This window comes from Archocentrus centrarchus, unplaced genomic scaffold (genome assembly GCF_007364275.1).
Source record: "Archocentrus centrarchus isolate MPI-CPG fArcCen1 unplaced genomic scaffold, fArcCen1 scaffold_24_ctg1, whole genome shotgun sequence".
In the NCBI taxonomy this organism is placed as follows: Eukaryota; Metazoa; Chordata; class Actinopteri; order Cichliformes; family Cichlidae; genus Archocentrus; species Archocentrus centrarchus.
Window position 1 is genome coordinate 2290254 of NW_022060254.1, and position 20495 is coordinate 2310748.

The 20495-nt window shown below is 47.0% G+C and overlaps 2 protein-coding genes across 4 annotated transcripts in view; one reads left to right on the forward strand and one right to left on the reverse strand.

The window, feature by feature from the left end:
- eml3 (EMAP like 3) overlaps positions 1-11409 on the reverse strand; it is a 37628-nt gene extending 26219 nt beyond the window's left edge. For 2 of the 3 annotated variants that reach the window (XM_030723203.1, XM_030723201.1), the window contains exon 1: positions 11256-11409. In XM_030723203.1, the coding sequence (XP_030579063.1) occupies positions 11256-11280 (25 nt within the window). In that variant the 5' untranslated portion in view covers positions 11281-11409. Of the gene's footprint in view, positions 1-10305; positions 10444-11255 lie in introns of those variants that run through there. The other variant, XM_030723202.1, reaches the window with a different exon arrangement.
- A 3408-nt stretch (positions 11410-14817) lies between these two features.
- ecsit (ECSIT signaling integrator) lies at positions 14818-20407 on the forward strand. The gene is made up of 8 exons (XM_030723221.1): positions 14818-14942; positions 15038-15263; positions 15920-16322; positions 16455-16678; positions 17255-17312; positions 17701-17849; positions 19486-19591; positions 19723-20407. Exons 2-8 carry the CDS (start codon positions 15138-15140, stop codon positions 19974-19976), a joined length of 1320 nt encoding a protein of 439 aa, XP_030579081.1. The 5' UTR covers positions 14818-14942; positions 15038-15137; the 3' UTR covers positions 19977-20407.
- Positions 20408-20495: the final 88 nt, after the last annotated feature.

Consider the following 20495-nt stretch of genomic DNA (forward strand, 5'->3'; position numbering starts at 1 on the left):
TTATTGGCTTATAATATAGCTTTGATTTTTGCTATGTTTCCTAGTTAGGCAAAACACCACTTCTTTAAATTTTCTTTAAACATATGACAAAAACAACTCTAGCATGTCTTCTGTTTTCTCTTCTTTAGCAAACGTTGCAAATTCAAGCCCCAATCTGCATTTGGCAACAAATGATCTTCCTTTTTATTGTGACTTTGCCTCTACCTGTCTGTTCTTGTAGATGTATGACTTTATCTACTATGTCATTAAAATAAAAAAAAAAAGTAAGTTTACACTGCAATAATTAAGCTACTCGACTGGCAACAGCTTTGTCCTGGAGGCGCCTCCAGGACAAAGCTGTTGTAATCCAGCCATTCTTACGGCTCTTGTTAAAGCAACGTCTCATGAACATCTTGAGGGATTTTCTCCAAATTTGGGGGAAAAAAGCAGGCTCGGACTCAAAAATGGATTGATTTGGTGGTCAGTGATCACCAAACTAATTCATACCCCATTTATGCTAAAATTTCACAAAAATTAGATAAAGTTATGAAATGGTGGCATTTTGAAAAACTCAAAGGTCAGCCTGAAAGGCTGCTATTCACCCACAGTTGACTGACTAAACCAGAAGGTGCAACTCTGTTTCCCAGCTGGGTGATGTAAAAGCAGCCCGAGGCCTCATGGATGTTGTGGCATGTCAGGATTATAAAAACAGCGTAACCTCTAAAAACGTCTTCCTTTGGCACAACCTTTTCAGCGGGAGAGGCGTTTCATCATCAGTGCTATTGCATAACACCTGGAGCTAATCTAAAAGCACAGCAAAGGAAATGCTCAGGCTTTTCTCCAGGTATGTCTTCCCACAGTCTACAGACATGCATGCTAAGCTAGCTGCTGAGTCTAAATTCGGCCATGGATACGAGGCAGATATACATTTAAATCAAATAATTAAGTACTACATTAACCTTTTAGCAGTTACAGCAATTTTTACACACTATCGCACATTTTAAGAAGCTGACAAATAATAGGACAAACTAACATAATTGCATATTTATAAGGATCATTTTTAATAACTGGACGGAAATTCTTGGCAGTCAATAACTGCTTGAAGTATAGAAGCCATGAATGTGGCTAAATGCGGTATTTAGACGCTCTGCCAGGCCTTTACTGCAGTCACCTTCAGTTGCTGTTTTTGATGCTCTGGGCAATGTTCTGCTGGGGAAACCTCGGGTCCTGCCATCTATGTAGATGTTACTTTGACACGTACCCCCTACCTAAACATTGTTGCAGACCAGGGCATGCCCTGATGGCTGCGGCCTCTTTCAGCAGAAAAATGCTCCCTGCCACGAAGCAAAAATGGTTCAGGAATGGGTCGAGGAGCAAAACAACAAGTCTGTGGTGTTGACTTGGCCTCCAAATTCTCCAGATCTCCATCCAATGGAGCATCTGTGGGATGTGCTGGACAAACAAGTCTGATCCGCGGAGGCTCCACCTCACAAAGGATCTGTTGCTAACAGCTTGGTGCAGATACCACAGCACACCCTCAGGGGTCTAGTAGAGTTCGTGCCTCAACAGGTCAAGACAACACAATACTAGGCAGGTGCTCATAATGTTATGCATGATCGGTTTGAGTACCACTCTCTTTAAAACAAGCCCCGCCCCCAATGTAACAATCAGGTTCGATCTAGTCAGCAGAGATCCACTAAAATCTGTGGAGCCAGCTCCCAGTTTGGATTCGGGGGACGGGCACCCTCTCTATTTTTAAGATCAGGCCTAAAACTTTCCTTTTTGCTTACAGTTGGGGCTGGATCAGGTGACCCTGAACCATCAGGCTGAGGCTGCCGGGGGACTTCCCATGATGCACTGAGCATTTCTCCACTCACATCTCCTCACATCCCATGTGTTTATACACCACAGTTGCATTTAATCATTAACTCTGTCGCCCTTTCAGCTGTAAGTGCTCTGCAGGCTTGAACAGGAGAAAGTGTGACATTGATTTGATGCCATTTCTCCATGTGTCATGTCGAGCGACAAAGAAAAAACTAAGTTCTCTTACATAGTTTTTCTTTCAAAAAGTTACACTCGCAAAAAAAAAAAAAAAAAAGTATGAAGGTTTTAGAAATGTTACGATGAGACTCGTGTTTATGGCGGGTAATTGGAAACATGTGGGCACAACATCATAGCTTGGATCCATGTGCAGCTGCTGGTCACTCGTGTAATTATCCAACAGCCAGCGAAGCAATACAGAGAGAGGCCTAAAGCTCCGTGATATCTGGGTCATCACATGAGCCAACAAAAATGATCCATAAACGAGTTCTGTTTCTGTGCCGTCTATCTCGGTTCTGCTGAGACCATGACTGGCAGTTTGGTGGCCCCACCCACTGCTGCTGGAGAAGAACATCTTCACAGGATCCGATTTTGGCAGCGGGATCCTGTACTTAGTAGGCCGGTTTTATAGATGGACTAGATGGATGGAGCGTTTTATCGTCTGGTTTTACTGGTTTGTGGAAGTGGAAATGTGGCGGTTGGAAATGAATTTGTGGAGGGCCAACACTAAAGTGACACAACTAAAACTGAAGAACACAAGAGTCTCTTCACGCTCTGAACAGTCTTTTTTTAGTTCGCGCTATTTCTGTTAAAGTGCATGTTTGGGCAGCCACAGAGAGCGACAAGCCTTTAATATACGCACTATAAATATGACTCACTATCCTTTCACAGGGGTTTGTCTATATGCCGTTTTCTTTTGCTATAAATGTAAGAAACACTTTGTAGCAACATTTTTGATGTCATCACTGCAGATTTCATTCATCAGCACTAAAGCATTAGACAGTGTTTAATGTAATGATGCTGTCTTACTACCACTACTGTAGTACTGTAATGTACTACTGTAATGACAACCTCAGAATTCTTTACATCACATTTACTGCTCAAAAAACACAAAGAAACACTTCTTAATGTTACTTTAATTATTCCTTTAATAATTTAATAGAATCAGGTCAGTGAAACTTCAGGGACATTGATCTGGTCACTGGAGGTCACACATTTTTCCCTCCTAGGGTCAGTGTCACTGCTGGCAGCATGAGGCCATACCTGCACCCTACAGAGGCTGCACAGGTAAGCCCAACTCCTCCAGGATGGCACATCAATACGTGCCACTGCCATCTTTCCCAGCACAGTCTCAGAGCATGGAGGAGATTCCAGCACACAGGCAGTTACTCTAGGAGAGCTGGACAGGGCCGTAGAAGATCCTTAACCCATCAGCAGGACTGGTATCTGCTCCTTTGTGCAAGGAGGAACAGGATGAGCACTGCAGAGCTACAAAATGACCTCCAGCAGCCACAGGTGTGAATGTCTCTGACCAAACAACCAGAAATAGACTTCATGAAAGTGGCCTGAGGGCCCCACGTCCTCGAATTGATCTGGATCAGATCAATTCGAGAATGCTTTATCACTCCACTTGCTGCCATGTGGGCTCATTGAATCTGCAGATTCTGTTTTCTCAATGACGTAATCTTTAACTTGAGCCCAAAATTAGCAGCTCACATGACATCATTTTAACTTTAAGCTTAGTGACTGGATTTTTTTTTAATGTGCACTGTAATAAAGGCTATTTTACCCAAGAACTCTTTATTATTCTGGTATTACAGTTGTACTTGGAAAGAGATCCTGAGGCCATTCCTCAGGACTATTCTACAGTTAATATCAAATCGATATAATAAAAGGCCAACATCAGACTTATTAATACTGTATTTGAAAACTATTGTAAAAGCTGCTGCGCAGGCACACATCTGCATAAGTGAGCACGTTCTCGCTCTGCTTTGAGAGTCTGGTTTTCTTGTTTTCATTTTTCACATACAAGCCAAGACTGAGTGACTCATAGCTGTTTGGAAACGGCTCAGGAGGAGCAGGAATTTGGTCCACATCACATTCACTGCAGCTATCACGTGTAGCAGAGATGGCTTTGAATTCAAGCTGATGGTGCTGAGACTCAGTCACCGACTTCCACTTTCATACCAACAGTATAGTGTCAGTGTGGGGGGGGGTCAGCTTTACGTCTTGTTGAACTCAGCTGTTTAAATCCACACAGAGCAGCAGCAGCAGCAGCACAGCTCAGCTGATCACAGCTGCACACCAAGAAAACCTGAAATTATTGTGAGCTGTGATTCTGTTCCCCACTCTGAGCCACTACAGCTGACCTCTCACACCTCTTTAACTCTGTTTATACCCCACTCTGCATTTAATCATTAGTTATTATTAATCTCTGGCTCTTTTCCACAGTGTGTCTTTTGTCCGGTCTCTCTCTCTCCTCAGGCCCAACCAGTTTCTTCCTGTTAAAAGGGAGTTTTTCCTTCCCACTGTCACTATGTGCTTGCTCATAGGGGGTTTCTCTATATTACTGCATGGTCTTTACAGTATAAAGCATCAAAGATTACCCATTGGATAAGTGTGTCCAAACTTTTGACTGGTACTGTAAATAAAACTGAGTTGAATTAACCTCTATCGCAGGTTAATAATAATGCATATAATAATATAGCGCTTTTCTAGACACCCAAAGACACTTTACAATTTCATGCACTATTCATTCACACCTCAATCATACTTGGTGGTGGTAAGCTACTAATGTAGCCACAGCTGCCCTGGGGCAGTCTGACAGAGGCGTGGGTGCCAATTTGCACCTACAGCCCCTCCGACCAAACACACAAACGCATTCACACTTGGGCAACGTGGGTTAAGTGTCTTGCCCAGGGACACCATGACAGCATGCAACCCTCCGGTTGCAAGGTGAGCACCTGTCCACTGCCACCCACAAGTTTAATCCAGGTTATAGTTAATTTGTGATTCAGGCTTTGAGTGGCGTGTGAAACATCCTGCATGTATGAGAGTCAGGCCTCAGAGGGTTTGTTGGTATCTAATGATCCTTAAAGATACCCTGTTTTCACTTTTCTGAAAGGCTCAGGGTCATTCCAGGTCTCGTGGAAGCTGGCTCCAGGACAGCTGCATAGCTGCACTGTCTTGGTCTGATTCAAGTCTCTTGAGTCTCAGCTACACAGTCTTTGTCCTCCTGTTGGTGCACAAGTTAAAAAAAACAAAACACTTCTTCATTGAGCTTGATTAGAGCCAGACTCAGAGTGAAACCAGCAGCAATAATCAGCCCAGCTCAAGTTCCTGTTTAATAATCTACAGTTAATCTGAGATTACGTCTCTGCTCTTCTGTGGCTTCGCTTTTGAAAAATGCCCCAAAGAGCTGCTTTCCTTGTTGTTTGCATGCACCGTGTATTCAAATCCTGTTAAACAGATCATGTCTCTCCCGCAGCAGATCAGAAACAGATCTTCGTAGTGGCCGCCCACTCTTTCTACCTGTTCCCCAAAGAGGCTGCATGATGACCTCAGCCACCTACGGCTGCCGCCTGTCCCAAAGCACGGCGCTCACTGCGTTGGTTCTCTGCTTTGGTTTAGATGCTTTGCTGCTGCTCAACATCCTGCACGCCCCTGCACAAGTGTTTGAGGTCCCGTCTGAGAAGTGAAACAGAGAGCAGCAGCATCTGTGAGAAACACCCCCCCCACCCCACCCCACCCCCCACTCTGCTGCACACATTTGACTGTCTGCACAGTTTGTGTCATTGCACACTCTCTTCATCAGCACCATACATTAGAGATGAGCTGACCTCCATTACAGGCCTTCACGTTAGCTCTGATGTCTGTTTATATTCGTGCAGGATCAGGATTTACGCTTCAGCAGGAAATTCATGCTGCAGCTACACTTTAACCACAAACCCCTCTGAGGACTACGCCGTAACCTGACGCACACCTCCCAAAATGTAACTGCACATCAGGTCAGTGCAGCCCCCGACCATCGATGCCTCCTGAGCATTTCCCACAACTGTTTCACTGCAGTGTTTGGCTTTATCCGTGAGAGCATAACAATCACCGTCTCAGTATAAGGACTCACAAATGTCAGCAAATCCCTGGAGGGAGACTGCTGAAACTATCAAATGGATGTGAGGGAATGAGCAAAGAAGTGGAAAAACTTGAGGGATAAATATGTTTGCCTTTGAAAAAAAAATAAATAAATGACCACAGCAAGGAGCGGGGATGCATGGATGTTACACCCCAACATTTCTGCAAATGAGTAACCCCACTGACGGCAACAGCACGCAGTGCCCATCCCCACCAGCAAGATAAGGGAGGGCACAGCACTGCTGTTGTTATGGAGCGCTTTGCTGTTAATTGTATCTGAATTACACCTAATGAGCAGCGCAGCGACACAGTGGTTGGCGCTGCCTGGGCCTTTCTGTGCGGCACGTTCTCCCTGCGCGTGCGCGGCTTCCCTCTGGGTACGCTCCTTTGCCGCAGTTGTAGTAAGAGAATTTATGAAAGGATCACACTATAACTGAAACTAACCAACTGAAGTCTGCACAGCAAAATGTGCCCTGGGCACCAGAGCGGTAGGCACTCCTACACTAAACCTGCAAGCCAACACGCCAGCTGACACAGAACGAGAGAAAACTGAAAGCTGATGCTGACAAGCTCACGAGAAGTGGGAGCACCAGAACGTGTTTTCAGAGGATCCATCTGTGTCCTTGGCTCCACAAAGGCTGCAGAAAGTAGGTGAACAGTGATGACAGACGCTCTTACAACAAAGCGTTTCTTCAAGCCTCCTGCAGACGAGCTGTGACAGCAAGTTTCATCACAGCAGAGGGAACAGATGACTCGGGCGTTTTCAGAAAGGCGACGATGACTTGCAGTTTTTAGCTTTTGTTATTTACAGTTAACTGTCACAGATCATTTATGTTTCCCTTTTGCAAGCACGTTTCCCACAAAAACAATAAGATTTCACATTCAGCCCTGAGCGAGACTCTGTGAGACGGGTCAGATTTCTCTAAGAAGAATTAGGGTGAAACGCGACCGTATGTTCTGTCAAATAGCAAAGTTTGTTCATGATTGAAGGACGAGTCTGGATCTAATGAGCCAATATGCTGAAAATTATATTTTGACCATATAAAGGTCAAAAAAGGGTTACTGAGTTAGACTGGGCCATATGGGTCCATGCATTTATGCAGGGCACTGAGGGAAGAGATCTGTTGTACATACATCATCAATCCTCATCAATAATACTTTGAAGACACAAATACATAATATCCAGTGGTAATAAGAAGAAGAACAGCAGCAACAGCATCCATAATAATAATAATAATAATAAGGTATAATCAGTATAGATCATTCTGAATTCATTTTAAAAGTAGCTCAGAAGCTGACAGTGTGGCAGCGCTGTGCTAAAGCATGTCAGCACGTCTGGCCTGTCTCATTTCCCGTGTGGGCCTTAGTGGAACACAGTCCTTCAGCCTCGTTTCATTTCTATTTTTTACTGGTCAGGAACCACGAGCAGAAACACCGAGCTCATCACACAAAACATCCCGTGTACCAGATTTAGCTGCTAGATCATTTCCATCTGCAGGCTCTGGGCAGGTGAACACAATATTAAACAAATATACAGATACAAGTACAATAATAACGCTCAGCCGCACCCTACCAGCTAAACATACACATTAGAAAATCTTTATGCACACACGCACATCCAATTCAATAACATTATCTCGTCATTAAACATTATGAGCAGCATAAAAAGCTGGATTCGTTTTATTTTGTTTCCACTGTGCTCGCACACTGATAAAAAAATGTTGTAACTACAAGAGGGGCCCCGAAACCGGTTAAGCCAGCGCTGCGATCTCAGAGCATAAAACCAAATAAGAAGTAACTGTCAGAAAGATGGTACGGCTTACGGCGCTGCCAGCGAGCCGACATGCTGTCACAAACGTAACCGTCAGGCCCGACTGAAGCAAACACAAACACGACGCAAGCCCGTGCCTGCTCTGCATACACACAACACAGCCGTGAGCCCGCCTGAACATAAATCTCTGCTGCATTATGGTCTCAGGGAGGCAGGCAAACTGATTTATTAATCAGAACTCCTTTAACCGTACAGGCGGAAGTTTGTGTTCACACTTTTTTTTTTTTTATCCTAATTTACATGTGTACTGACAGCTGAGGGGTCACGCCGGGCATCATTCACCAAAGGAAGCCAACGCTCGAAAAGTTAAAGTTTTATTTAGATCAGCAGCCAAACCGACGCTGAGCTTTCCTGCGCTCCAGACGTCCTTCAGCGTCTGTCAGAGAAAGCACTGAAGCTTAACTTCCAGCCCTGAGACACAAACAGTGTTTACCTCCAGACTCCAGCAACAGAGCATGTGTGTGTGTGTGTGTGTGTTTCTGAAAAGAAGCACTATTACAACATTCTGGGAAAAACACTGAAATAGCTGCCATGTGCTGATGCAACTTCCTGCTGATCTCTGCACAACTGCACCACGTCCCAAATCCTCACAACACGCGTTCTAGACACCAAAACCGCAACGCACCGAAGCGCCGGTCCCAGTTTGGTGCCGCTAATTTATTACCTGACGTATGCGCCAATTTCAACTGCCGCTCTCAGTGTGGTGTTTACTGCACCACCCTGACAGACACAGCAGGCTCTGACCATCAACAGGCTGGAGGTCTAAGCCTCTCTGTGCAGAGGTACGGTCATGCAGCAAGTGTGTCTGTGCTACAGCATAGACAATAAACAAAAACAGGATGTTATGCTGCTGCGTGTAGTTTACACTCCACAGCCTCCTGTACGTATGACCGGTTACATTGTAACTGCTGTGAGTCCTCTGATGGCTTCCATAACGCTTGTGTAAAGGTGTGTGTGTGTGTCAGCGCAGTCACGCCTTTCAGGTGTTAAACTTCCAGCTGATCTTACTGGGGTACAGTAAACAGTACGGGTCTGAGAGAGATAGCAGGTTTGTGCACCTCTGCTGTTTGAGAATCAAACCCGTGACAGAAGGCGGCATGTCTCCTCAGATGATGGAAAGTCTGATTAAGTGGTGAAAATTCCTGTAGGAGAAATTCCCGTTCCAGCATTGGCAACAACTGCGTGTTTGCAGCACGCTACAAACAACAAGGCAGGGTTGAGGGTGGGATCCTCCACCCTTGCTGCAGCGGCTAGGACCAGGTAAGGCCAGGTTACACCCCAGACATAAATCACATCTACTGCCATGTCTACGGAGCTGTTCTAGTCTGGCCTGACCAAAGTGCTTTTACACCCTGAGCACGAGCTGAAGATCAGAGGGCCGAACCTCCAACCTTCTGGTTAGTAAAAACCACCTGAGCCACACATCACAGACCTCAGCACGACTGTCACAGGACACTGAAACAAAGGTCATCCACCTGGGCTGTAATAGCTAAAGTCATGCACTTGCTCAGGAGCGTGACACATCACAGGCCCTGACTGACAGCAACAAGTACGCTCACTTCAAAAACACACAGGCTCTGAAGCAGAGACAGCAGGACCCTTCTGTGGATTGTGCGACGGCGTCTGATAAGGTGACGGGTGCAAAGCGGAGACTAGCAGAAGGGTGACGCACACGCACAAAAATCCAGGTTTACGCCCACGTGGTGCAAACTGTCAAAAATGCACAGAAAAGAATGACTGATGACATGTCAGAGGAGCAGCAAATGACAAAGACAGTTTCTGTCATTTGGAAAATACCAGGCTACAGCTATACACAACACACACAGTTACAGGCCCACAACTGCAGCTAATGTCACTGTTCTGGTTGTACTGGGCACACATTCAAAGCGTGCATGTGTTCAAGCTCATCCGGTGGGAGCAGCTTGAACAATGCATCCTCAAATCTGGATGGATTTTTGGTGGTTTCCCAAACTGCTGCCAGCTACAGCTTCCACTTGGTGATGGTGCGGTTATTGTTACTGATAGAAATCCTGGCCCACGCAATGGAAATAAGAGTCAACGTATGACAGATGAAAAGGCATTAAGATAAACAGGCATGTTTTATATTTTCAGCACTGATAGAACATTTTTAAACACCTAAAAATGGTGTCAGTCCTAACATCCCAGCATCGGGCTCCACATGAAATGTAATAACACTGAAGTGAGGATCTTTAAAGTCCTTCAGCTGTTAGAAAAGCCACACGGTTTCTTCTGTGTGGCTGGAATCTGCACATTTCTTCCACTCCTCTTCCCTAAAAAATGATGAATTTGTTCAAATTGTTTTCTGTCTACTTCAAAGTGTGCGCCTGCGTTTGACTCCTGTACAGCATGTTTGGCTGGATCAGTGGATCTCAGTCCCTGCATGTTACTGAGTGGAGTGGATCTAACTCATGATACGGCGTGAGTCAGTCAGCTGACACTGAAGCACACGCGTTTCTCCGAAGCTCCAGCTCAGCGCGCAGTGACCCACAACAGTGACCATCTTCATTATGAAACATAATTACCTTTATTAAGAGAAATGGCTGCTTCTTAAAGGTTCCCCTTCAGCACTGAGCCACAATAGATCTGCTGTTAAACTTCCCCGAATGATATTTACAGTTCCCGGTGTTTGGCGGTCCACCGGGAGCATGTAAGGCAGGTCGTGGGTCTACAGATGTGACTGAAAAGCGGCATTGGGCGACAAGCTTCCAGCTTCTGCCTCACAGTAATTTTTGCGGAGGCAGATGGGGTGGAGCCTTTCAAACACCCACAGCTGCTGCTCGCTTGCAAAAAAGTCCGTGTGACTTGGAGAGCAGGACGTGCAGCTCCCGCTTCAATCTGAGGGGCTGGTTGTTTCACGCACTTTTATTACACTCTTTGGGCCGCTGCGCGCCTGAAAGCGCTGCTGGTGGTCCGTCAATGCCGCAGCTATAAACACAGCAGTCTGACAGCAGCGCACAGCGACGTTTGCAACACACGATCAAACCGTCACGGGCGAATCCTGATCGCTCGGGCAAAAATCAAAACAAGTGTGAATCTCCAAAAGTAACGCAGACACGGGGCTGAGCGCTGCCGGTCCCACCTACAGCCTCCGCCGACGTTCACGGAGACTTTCTGTCTCTGCTAACGCTGAACGAAACACGGGCAACTTTGGGAAAGCCACATCCTTTCGCTCCAGTCAAGCCCCAAAATCCCCTTTACAGTGAGGAGTGAGCGGGAGCCCGCCTGCTACTCCCACCGTCCGCTGACAGACGCAAAAACTGCGGCGGTCAAACTAAAGAAAACTGCGTTTACGCGTTCAGCTCGCAGCCTGTGTGCGCCCGGAGAGCGCAGCAGCAGCTCCGAGGGCCGACACGTTTGTACGGCAGAGCAAGACGAGTGCGGGACCCTGTGGCAGCCTGAACAGTGCCATCTTAGAGCGCCCTGAACTTTCCCTGCGCCGCCAGCGAAGCCGCAGAGCCGCGGCCGTACTCACCCAGGCTGTTCGTAGACGAGTCCATGACCCACGTTCACACGGTGCCTCCTCCGTAGAGCAGCGGCAGCTCTAAGGTGTGTTTTCCATGCTGACAGAGGACAGTCTCACTCCGGAGACCAGCAGGTCTGAGAAGAATACCGGAAACGGAATTTTCCGCTACATGCAGCGCTGCAGCCGATCACACACACACACACAGAAACACCGAGGAATAAACGACGGATACATGTGCAATATATCCTGAAATTACTTTAAATATAAGGACAAAATAATTTAATAACAAAAAACAACCAGACGCACAAGACTGAAAACCTGTTCCGGAAGTGAAGCCCCTTATTACGGCTAACTTGACACTATTGGCGGGAAGGCACCTGAGTTACCTGCGTCCCGGTGACTCAGGTAACAGGACTCCTGCGTGACTGCAGCATACCAGAAACCCTTCACATCCACCTTTCTCCGCATGCAGCGCTGCAGCTCACCCCACGAAGGGTAGAGAAGCGGCACCATCACCACCCTGACCCGGCCCCGCCACAGAACCCAGCACCGCAGTCATCACCAGGAATAATACATAAATAATCCGTGTTTCAGGGAAACACTATAGCTCATAAAACCTTTAAAGAGGTCTCGAATAGCATTTGACTAGAGGCTCTGTGTATTTTATGTTCCCGTGACCTTTGACATAGGACGGGACGCCCATGCAGAGGTTTCGATGCTCTACTCCGAACAAAACACGCAGGTCACGTGACCGCGGCTAAACAGTGTTTGGTGTTTCCCCTCCTGCTGCAGTTCCGTTCCCACGGCCTGCAGGTACCGCTGCTCTTTATTACACGCGGACACGCGCGCGCGTGTAAATCATTATTATTTTTGCTGTGGACTGTGAGGGGCCAGTATATGCTATCCACTCACTTAAACACCGAGATCCAAATAATGACTGCTGTCACAGGGATGAGACAGAGGCTGCTGGCTGCGCTCCACTCACTCATCAGTTATCTCATTAAAACCCGCCCACGGTTTCAAGGAGGAGAATAAAACGTGTTTTTATCTGTAACTCCGTTTATTCTCTACTTTCACCAGAAAATATTTGCAGCACTGAGTGACTTCATCTTCCCGCTGACCGCAGGGTCGCTGCAGACCAGGACCTGGACGGGCATTTGAAAAAAAAAGAAGAAAAAAAACCCCTCATGTTTACAACAATACACGCACAGTCCACGGAGAAATGCAGCCACAGTGATAAAAGTGTAAAAATGCCTTGCAGAGGCAGGACGGGGGAGATTTTCTCTGATGCAGAAGAGCGTCAGTGAACTCAGCACGCACTAGGACAGCTGACTGTCTCGACACATTTCTATTTGTTTTGCAGTTTTTGAGCCTTATAACCAGCTGCACAGCTGATGAATGAGCTCTGACCTCCACAGGCCCATCCGCTCAGTGCTTGCACCTACCGGCGGGACGCGTGTTTCAGTTTTTCATGACCAAATTGTATTATTTGTGTAACTTATCATTAAAGTGTATCAGTGGAGCACTTGGAGCAGCAGCAGAGCTACACCCGTCATCCCGGACATTCTCACCACCAAACTGCACACCCTGGGCCTCCCTCCTCTCACAGGCTCCTGGATCAAGGACTTCTTAACCAAACGGCCCCAGACTGCGAGACTTGGCCCCCATCTCTCCTCCACCCACACACTGAGCACTGGCTCCCCACAGGGCTGTGCTGACCCCCCTCCTGTGCCTCTACACCCGTGACTGCAGTCCGGCCCACAATAACAACCTTATCATCAAATTTGCTGACCACACCAAAGTGGTCGGACTCATCTCAAGGGGCGATGAGGCAGCCTGAGAGGAGATCCTGAAGTTGACAGCCTGGTGTTCAGAGATCATCATCGAATTCAGGAAACACAGGACTGACCCAGCCCCCCGCATCTCTGCTGATCTCTCTTGATCAGATAACATCACAGCTGTTATCAAGAAGGCTCTGCAGCGACTTCACTTCCTGAGGGTCCTCAGGAAGAACAACTTGGACTCAAACCTGCTGCTGACCTTTTACCGCTCATCCATTGAGAGATGACGTGCTGTATCACAGTATGGTACGGCAGCTGCACTGAGGCAGACAGGGTCAGGCTTCAGAGGGTAGTGAAGACAGCACAAAGAATCGTTGGCTGCCCTCTCCCCTCCCTGACGGACATTTACACCTCCCGCTGCCTCAGCAGAGCCAGGAACATCATCAAGGACAGCTCACACCCTGGCTTTGACCTGTCTGACCTGCTGCCCTCTGGCAGGAGCTACAGGAGCATCAAAGCCAGAACAGACTCCAGAACAGTTTCTTCACCAGAGCAATCACCACCCTGAACTCTCACACTCACCCACTGTAACTGTGCAACACCCACTCTAATTGTGCAATATTATATTATTCATACACATACTTATTTATTTTATTTTTTATAATGTATATTTTTATGCATTATATTTTATTTTTATATTTTTAGAAAGTGACTTTCTACTGCATGGCACTGAACAGGAGTGGTCCTCCAATCTCATTGTGCACTCCGTATGTGACAAATAAAGGCATTCTATTTTATTCTGTTCTATTCTATTTATCAGGAGAACACATTTAGTCTGTTTGTTTTATTAGATATTTATTTTTGAATGAAAGGAAATAGAGCCATCTTCTAGCGTTGTTTGATAGTGTAGCACAAACCTGCTGACAGTGACCCCAGAAAGCTTCAAATGAGACCAACATCCAAACTCAGAGAGAGGAGGCGGCCTGCGCCCACAGCAGCCTCCTCTCCGTGCGGGAAACTGAAGCATGTTCACAGAGGGAGCAAACAGCGTGTGATCGCTGCTGTCCCCGACAGTGCGTTCACGGTCTGATCGGGATGGTCTGGTTTGGAGCAGCGCAGGGTTTTTGCATCAGTTTCACAGGGCAGCGTCGTCTACATGCGGCGATTGTCAGATAGGCCAGCAGGTGTCGCTGTGGAGTCGGTGTCTATGGTGTCACATGTTTCCACACTTCGATGCACTTCCGGTGATGTGTCAAAAAAAATGATTTCCGATGCTTGGGTGTTTTTGATGTTGGTAACAGACTGCAGTCAGCAGGATGTGTTATAGGTGACCAGTCTCTGACTGTTATTGTACCGCAGTCCGGTCCTTTATGGTCATTAAATCATCCTTTTAGCGCTGTGATGTTGCATTTGTTGGCCGGGCCTGTCTGTAAAAACAGGTTAATGTAAGTGAGAGAATGAAGGCTCTTGGGGGGTGCTGTTTCTGGCTCAGAGGGTCTGAGATCATCCCAGTCAGACACGTTAGACTCACATTTCAGACTACAGGACGACGAGGCACTCACAGCAGTTTAAATACAGCCAGCCCCTTTGGCCATCACCTTAACTAAAGCTCATTTTACCTGCCGAGGGTCACACTGAGACAGCCACAGCTCGCCTGTTGCCTCCACAGCGTGAATAATGGCACTAATTTAAACACGCCTCCACTGCGGGTTCATTTTAGAACAAAGTGTGACAGATTTTACGGCCTACCGGGAATCTGTGCGGAACCATAATTGCTGTCAGTGTTTGGGGGAAGGAGATGAGTGACGGACCAGGATGCCGGAGAGCGGTTCCTGAAGGAGACTCACGCCTGTCAACAGTTACACGCTCTGCGCTGATAATGATGACAATCACACACTGACGGGGGTTAACGCAGGTATATCTGCTGGATGCAGTTTCTCAGTAATAACTAACCTCACTTTGTTTGGTCCGTATGCGGAGCTTCACTCAGAAACGTCTTGTTTGTTTCAGGTATCGCCACCCTGCTGAGGGTCACCGGAGACTTGTGAAGCTCGTGAACCTCATGTCCGTCCGCGGCTCTGCTCACTGACGCTCAGCGTGAGGCTCCACGATGAAGAGCAGCCGCCGCCTGCTGCAGCTGTTCGGACACGCCGGGAGGCCGGGGCCGCCGGTGCTGTGGCCTCGTCCTCCTGCTGCTCCTGCCGGGAACGGCGCTCTGCTCCGGCCGCAGCGCCAGGTGAGCTCTAGCAGCAGTCGGACTTTTTCCAACATGCAACTCATTCACTGCACTGATGTAACCGCTGAGGGAGCAGCAGTGTTAGTGGTTCTGTTGCATTTTTTTTTTTTTTGTCACTTGACACGCAGCACAAACGGAAGCAGTTAAAAGAAACACGGTGCAATAGAGGACCCGTGGCCACACCTGTTCAGCTAATGATATCAATTGAACCGGAGGGCTTTGGCTCATACTGGTCTGACAAGGTGGTGGCACGGTGGTGCAGTGCTTGTGACCTCACAGCATGTAGGTTCCCGGTTTGAGCTGGGGCCTCTGTGTGGAGTTTGCATGTTCTCCCTGTGTCTGTGTGGGTTCTCTCCGGGTACTCCGGCTTCCTCCCACAGTCCAAAGACATGCAGTCAGTGAGGTTAGGTGACCTGCTGACTCTAAATTGCCCTTGAATGGTTTTCTGTCTCTCTGTGTTAGCCTTGCGGCAGGCTGACGACCTGTCCAGGTGTACCCTGACATGTCTGAGTTTTCCTCTGTATCTGATCCCCCCAAAATACTCAAAAGAGCCATGTCCATGGAAATAATAATATTTCTGTCATATGAATTCTAATAAATATGTATATAATGAATGTTTCATGTGGATTCAAAAGAAAAAAAAATGTCTGTTTTAGGGGCTGAGGCATTTCCACAGCAGCCCAGCGTGTACCAAGAGCCAGCCTGCACGGTTTGTTAACAACGAGGAGGACAAGACGAGGCAGAAGTCTCTGGTCACCCATGATGATCTGTTTGAGCAGTTGGCTAAAGAGGCCAAAACCAAGGCCACGTTTAACAAAGTGATAGACTTCTACACCAAGGGAGACATAAGGCGGCGAGGTCATGTGGAGTTTATCTACGCTGCTCTGAAGAAGATGCCGGAGTTCGGCGTGGAGAAAGACCTCGCTGTCTACAACAAGCTGCTGGACGTTTTTCCCAAAGAGGTATTTGTGCCCCGAAACTTTATCCAGCGAATGTTCAACCACTATCCCCGTCAGCAGGAGTGTGGAGTGCAGCTACTGGAGCAGCTGGAGAATTTTGGTGGGTGTCTGTTAGATTGTGGAAGACCTGGAATGTCACTGAATTAGTTGAGATTCTTGAGAAATTCTCTGGCGATGTCAAGGAAGCCTGTGCACAGTTTTCAGTATCTGTCTGTCATTGTCTGTGCTTCAGGTATCATGCCCAACATTGAGACCAAAGTGCTGCTGGTCCGGATCTTTGGAGAAAAGAGCCACCCTATGAGAAAGTACCAGCGTATCATGTACTGGTTCCCTAAGTTCAAGCACATAAACCCCTTTCCTTTGCCCACGCAACTGCCTGAAGACCCAGTGGACCTGGCACGCTTCAGCCTCACTCGCATCGCAAATGACCTTGATGCAAAGGTTACCGTCTACCAGGTACAAGTGTGGGTATCATAGCTTAGCATAAAGACTGGAAACGGGGGGAACGGCTAGCCTCTTTTTGTTCTTTTAAAAATAACCATCATAATCTTTAAAGCTAATATATTGAATCTTTATTTATGTCTCTCAATATATGCAATAGTAATTTCAGACACAAGTCCTTTTCTCTCAAAGATTTTTGAAAGAGTAGTTGTTAAACAGCTAACTGATCATCTGCAGAGGAACAGTTTATTTGAAGAGTTTCAGTCAGGTGTGCGCTAAAAGTTCCAGATGATTGAATGACAATTAAGAGTTTGATTTTTGAGGTGAAGGGAAGAGGACGGGATGAGCTTTGAGACGTGAGATTCAAAAATTCAGGCGCTGGTCAAAGATGACCCTGAGGTTCTTAGCAGGTGATTGGATGTAGTGATGACCTCCTTAGAGAAACTGTCAGAGCCAACCACTCAGTTTTACTGGAACTGAGATGCCATCATTAATGGCAGAGACCATCATTAATGATGCTCATGACTTCTTTTTGCCATCAGATGTGAACTGAGTGTTTACAGCGATCTGTGTTCATGCTTTTCCCACCAGCTGCCCTGTACAGACATCACAGAGAGCGGGGCTGAGGTCACACTTCCACATATAGTAGGTATGGAAGCACGACTTTAATCATGTTTGTAATGTTGGGGTGCCAGTACAGCTCAGTGGGTTGAACAGGTGGCCTATATGCTGAAAGGATACTTCAGGGCCCCGGGTCATTTCCTGCATGTCAACCCCCCCCCTTCGCTCTGTCCTTCATTTCCTGTCTGCTCTTCTGTCCTGTCATAAAATGAATAAAGGCCAAAAATGCATCTTAAAAAAATGTCATAAATGTGCTTACAGAAATATACAGTATCAGCTATTCTCTGGTACATGTGTGTCTTCATCAGAAAAGGGATGCTAAAAATATGACAACAATACAATTAGAGGCATCATTTCCATCTGTACTCCGAGTTCTGCTCACTCTTTGTTTTCTTTCCTTCCTGTGTTGGCACCAGGGATCCAGAGCCCCAGCCAGACGGAGCAGCTAGCCAGACACAACCCTCAGAGGCCGGTGTTTGTGGAGGGCCCCTTCCCTTTGTGGCTGAGAAAGACATGTGTTCACTACTACGTCCTCAGAGCTGACCCCACCCCGCCTGAAGAGAAGGTGGGAGAACAGTATTAACGGGGGGGGGGCAGCTGATGACCTATGAAATGATTGCACTTTTCTAAGGAGTGTAGGGAATAAGTTTATTTTTAAGAACATGCTGTTTCTGTCTCAGGGTGAAAGAGAATAAGAGTTGCTTGCTAGCTTACAGTTTGGATTGTAATCAGAGTAAGTGCATCTCTGCTGGAGCTGTGCCAGGCCAGCAGCTTAACTGGCATCCATATCACCCCCCCCATGAGACACCAACCAGCCTTTAGAGACATTTCTGGCCCATCTTTATTCAGCTCACTCCACAGAATCAAACCATTTCACCCCAAAGTCTGAGCTGGTGTTAGCACAAAACCCCAAAGATCCTTTCAGACAAACCTCACGAGGAAGGCGCTGAATGGCAGCTGAGCAGGTTTCTCTGCAATCAGAATGATCTGAATTAAATATATAATAGTCTGTGTTGTTGTTCTTAAATATATACGAGTGGGATCTGTTTGAAACAGTCAGCTGTGGTGGTCAGTGCTGCGGAGAGCGTGCACGCTGCACAGTGTGAGATCATTTTAACTGTGTGTGAACATTCAGCAGGTTTAGCACACACGCGTACAGCAACTGAAAACCACATCCTCTCTTTCTATTTTGGGGATTTAGGTGCAAGAAAACACTTTTTAACCTCCCGCCTGATAGAAGGCAGGAGGATATTGGTGTCACAGCGTCCGGGCGTCTGTCTGTGAGGGTTTATCTTTCCGGTCTATACACCCCCCGGACCACGAGGAGCTGAGCCAGGAAATCAGGCAAATGTGTTCTTTACTCTTCAAAGATGTGCAGCGCGATGTCCGTCTGGACAAAACAGTTTTGCAGAAGGTAAAAAGACGTCTGCTGAAGGGTTTTCTGTTATCAGACTTGAACGTTAATTATTTTTTTATCAGTGGAGGGAGGAGATCCCCATCGGTGATGGGTCTCTTTTTGTTTTTGTTCTGTGCCATTGATAAATTGAGAGTGAGGAGATGTGACACACACCACTGATTCAGAGTCAGTTCTGCAGCGTAAAGATTCAGACTCACTGAGGTCACAGGGATCAGACTGAAGTGTTGGATCCAGTGGAGGAAATGATAGTTTGACCCCCCTGCTGGGTTTGTGTTTGCTCACTTCCAAAGAAATGAACTGCCTCTAATTTTTCTGTTAAATGTCAGATTTCATAAAACCTCCTTCAGGTCAGTGATCACGAATCAGGCAGGATCACTGCTGTCGCTGCACCACGCTGGCTGCCAGATGGATGTGGAGTTGATATTAAACCTATATTAATGACTTTTATAGCTTTACATGGGCTCGTTCCTGTCTGCCTCATAGATTTACTCACCCCTCATGAACCAAGCTGCTGCTGGAGTTTCTTGGGTCCCTCTGAAATCTTCTTTGTTATAATAAAACTGTTTTTATTATTTATTCTCTAATATTTCTTTGTTCACCTTCATTCATTCAGTTTAATTTCAATTCAGTTCAGCTCTGTTTATACAGCAGTCACACGAAGGTGCTGTGTAGGGTGTAGGATCCTCCCTGCATCCATCTGTTGCCATGAGCAACAGTCTCCTCCCATGAGTATGTGCTGCTCTCTCCTGTAGTCTCCTGAACTGCGCCTGTTCCTCCTCCCCAGGTTGAAGAGCCCTCTGACCCAGAGAGGTGTTTGAGCTATCCTCTGCAGCTGGACCTGGATTTGGACCTCGACTTGGGAGACGACGAGAGCTTCGATGTGGAAGACTGTAAGATATTTGCAGCCTTCCTCACACCGCTGCTGTTTACCACAACCCTTCACTTCCAGGGTGTAACATAGGTGTGTGTGTGTGTGTGTGTGTGTGTGTGTGTGTGTGTGTGTGTGTGTGTGTGTGTCCAGTGGATGAAGGTCCAGTCTTTGCCATGTGTATGACCAGCCAGGGAGACCAGGCTACCCTCAATCAGTGGATCTCTGGCCTCCAACAGAGTAACCCCATCCTGGGTCAGATCCCCACCCTGTTCCGCCTGGACACCGGACCCCGGGAGCTGCGAGGCGTGGCCGACGCCGAGATCCAAAGAGAAGAGCCGAACCCTGGGGAAGAAGATGAGGCTACAGTGGAAGAGGAGCCCAGGAGAAGCCAGGGCGTGAAGTAGTGGGGAAAAGTTTCCACCTGACCCCTTCACGGTCAGCCGGGAAGTTATTGGTCCACACAAGCCCTCAAAGTAGACAGGATAATAACGAGCCTCCCTTTTACCTACATTTTTATTCCAGCCTCATTTTCTAACTCATAAGTGAGGATGACCATGTAACGTGTGCTGCAGTCAAGCTGGAGATGAAGTCACAGCGTGTTTTATTTGTGTAGCTGCGCATCATCCCGAGCACAGAGCTCTGCCTCAGACTGGAGGAAGAGTGTCGAGCTCGCAGTGATCCACGGATAAGCGTGCTCTTTACCTTCTCTCAGCCAATTCACTGGGTCACAAATCTCTTACACCCTTAAGATGCACTGGCACGACTACATCAGGCTGTCTATGAAAATAATAACTAAGAACATTCATTAATCCTGCGTCTGTATCCAGATGAAGTTGTTTCAGTTGTGGAAATAAAATGTAATTTATTTGGATTTTGGTTTTTGCTTTAATGCCGCTCTGCAGGGGCTCAGTCCACAGACTCAG

Excerpts from the sequence above, each read along its gene's own strand:
- ecsit (XM_030723221.1), top strand. The coding sequence starts at position 15,138 with ATGAAGAGCAGCCGCCGCCTGCTGCAGCTGTTCGGACACGCCGGGAGG. Across the intron at positions 15,264-15,919 it reads TGCTCCGGCCGCAGCGCCAG|GGGCTGAGGCATTTCCACAG; the intron begins GTGAGCTCTAGC and ends TGTCTGTTTTAG. Across the intron at positions 17,313-17,700 it reads CACACTTCCACATATAGTAG|GGATCCAGAGCCCCAGCCAG; the intron begins GTATGGAAGCAC and ends TGTTGGCACCAG.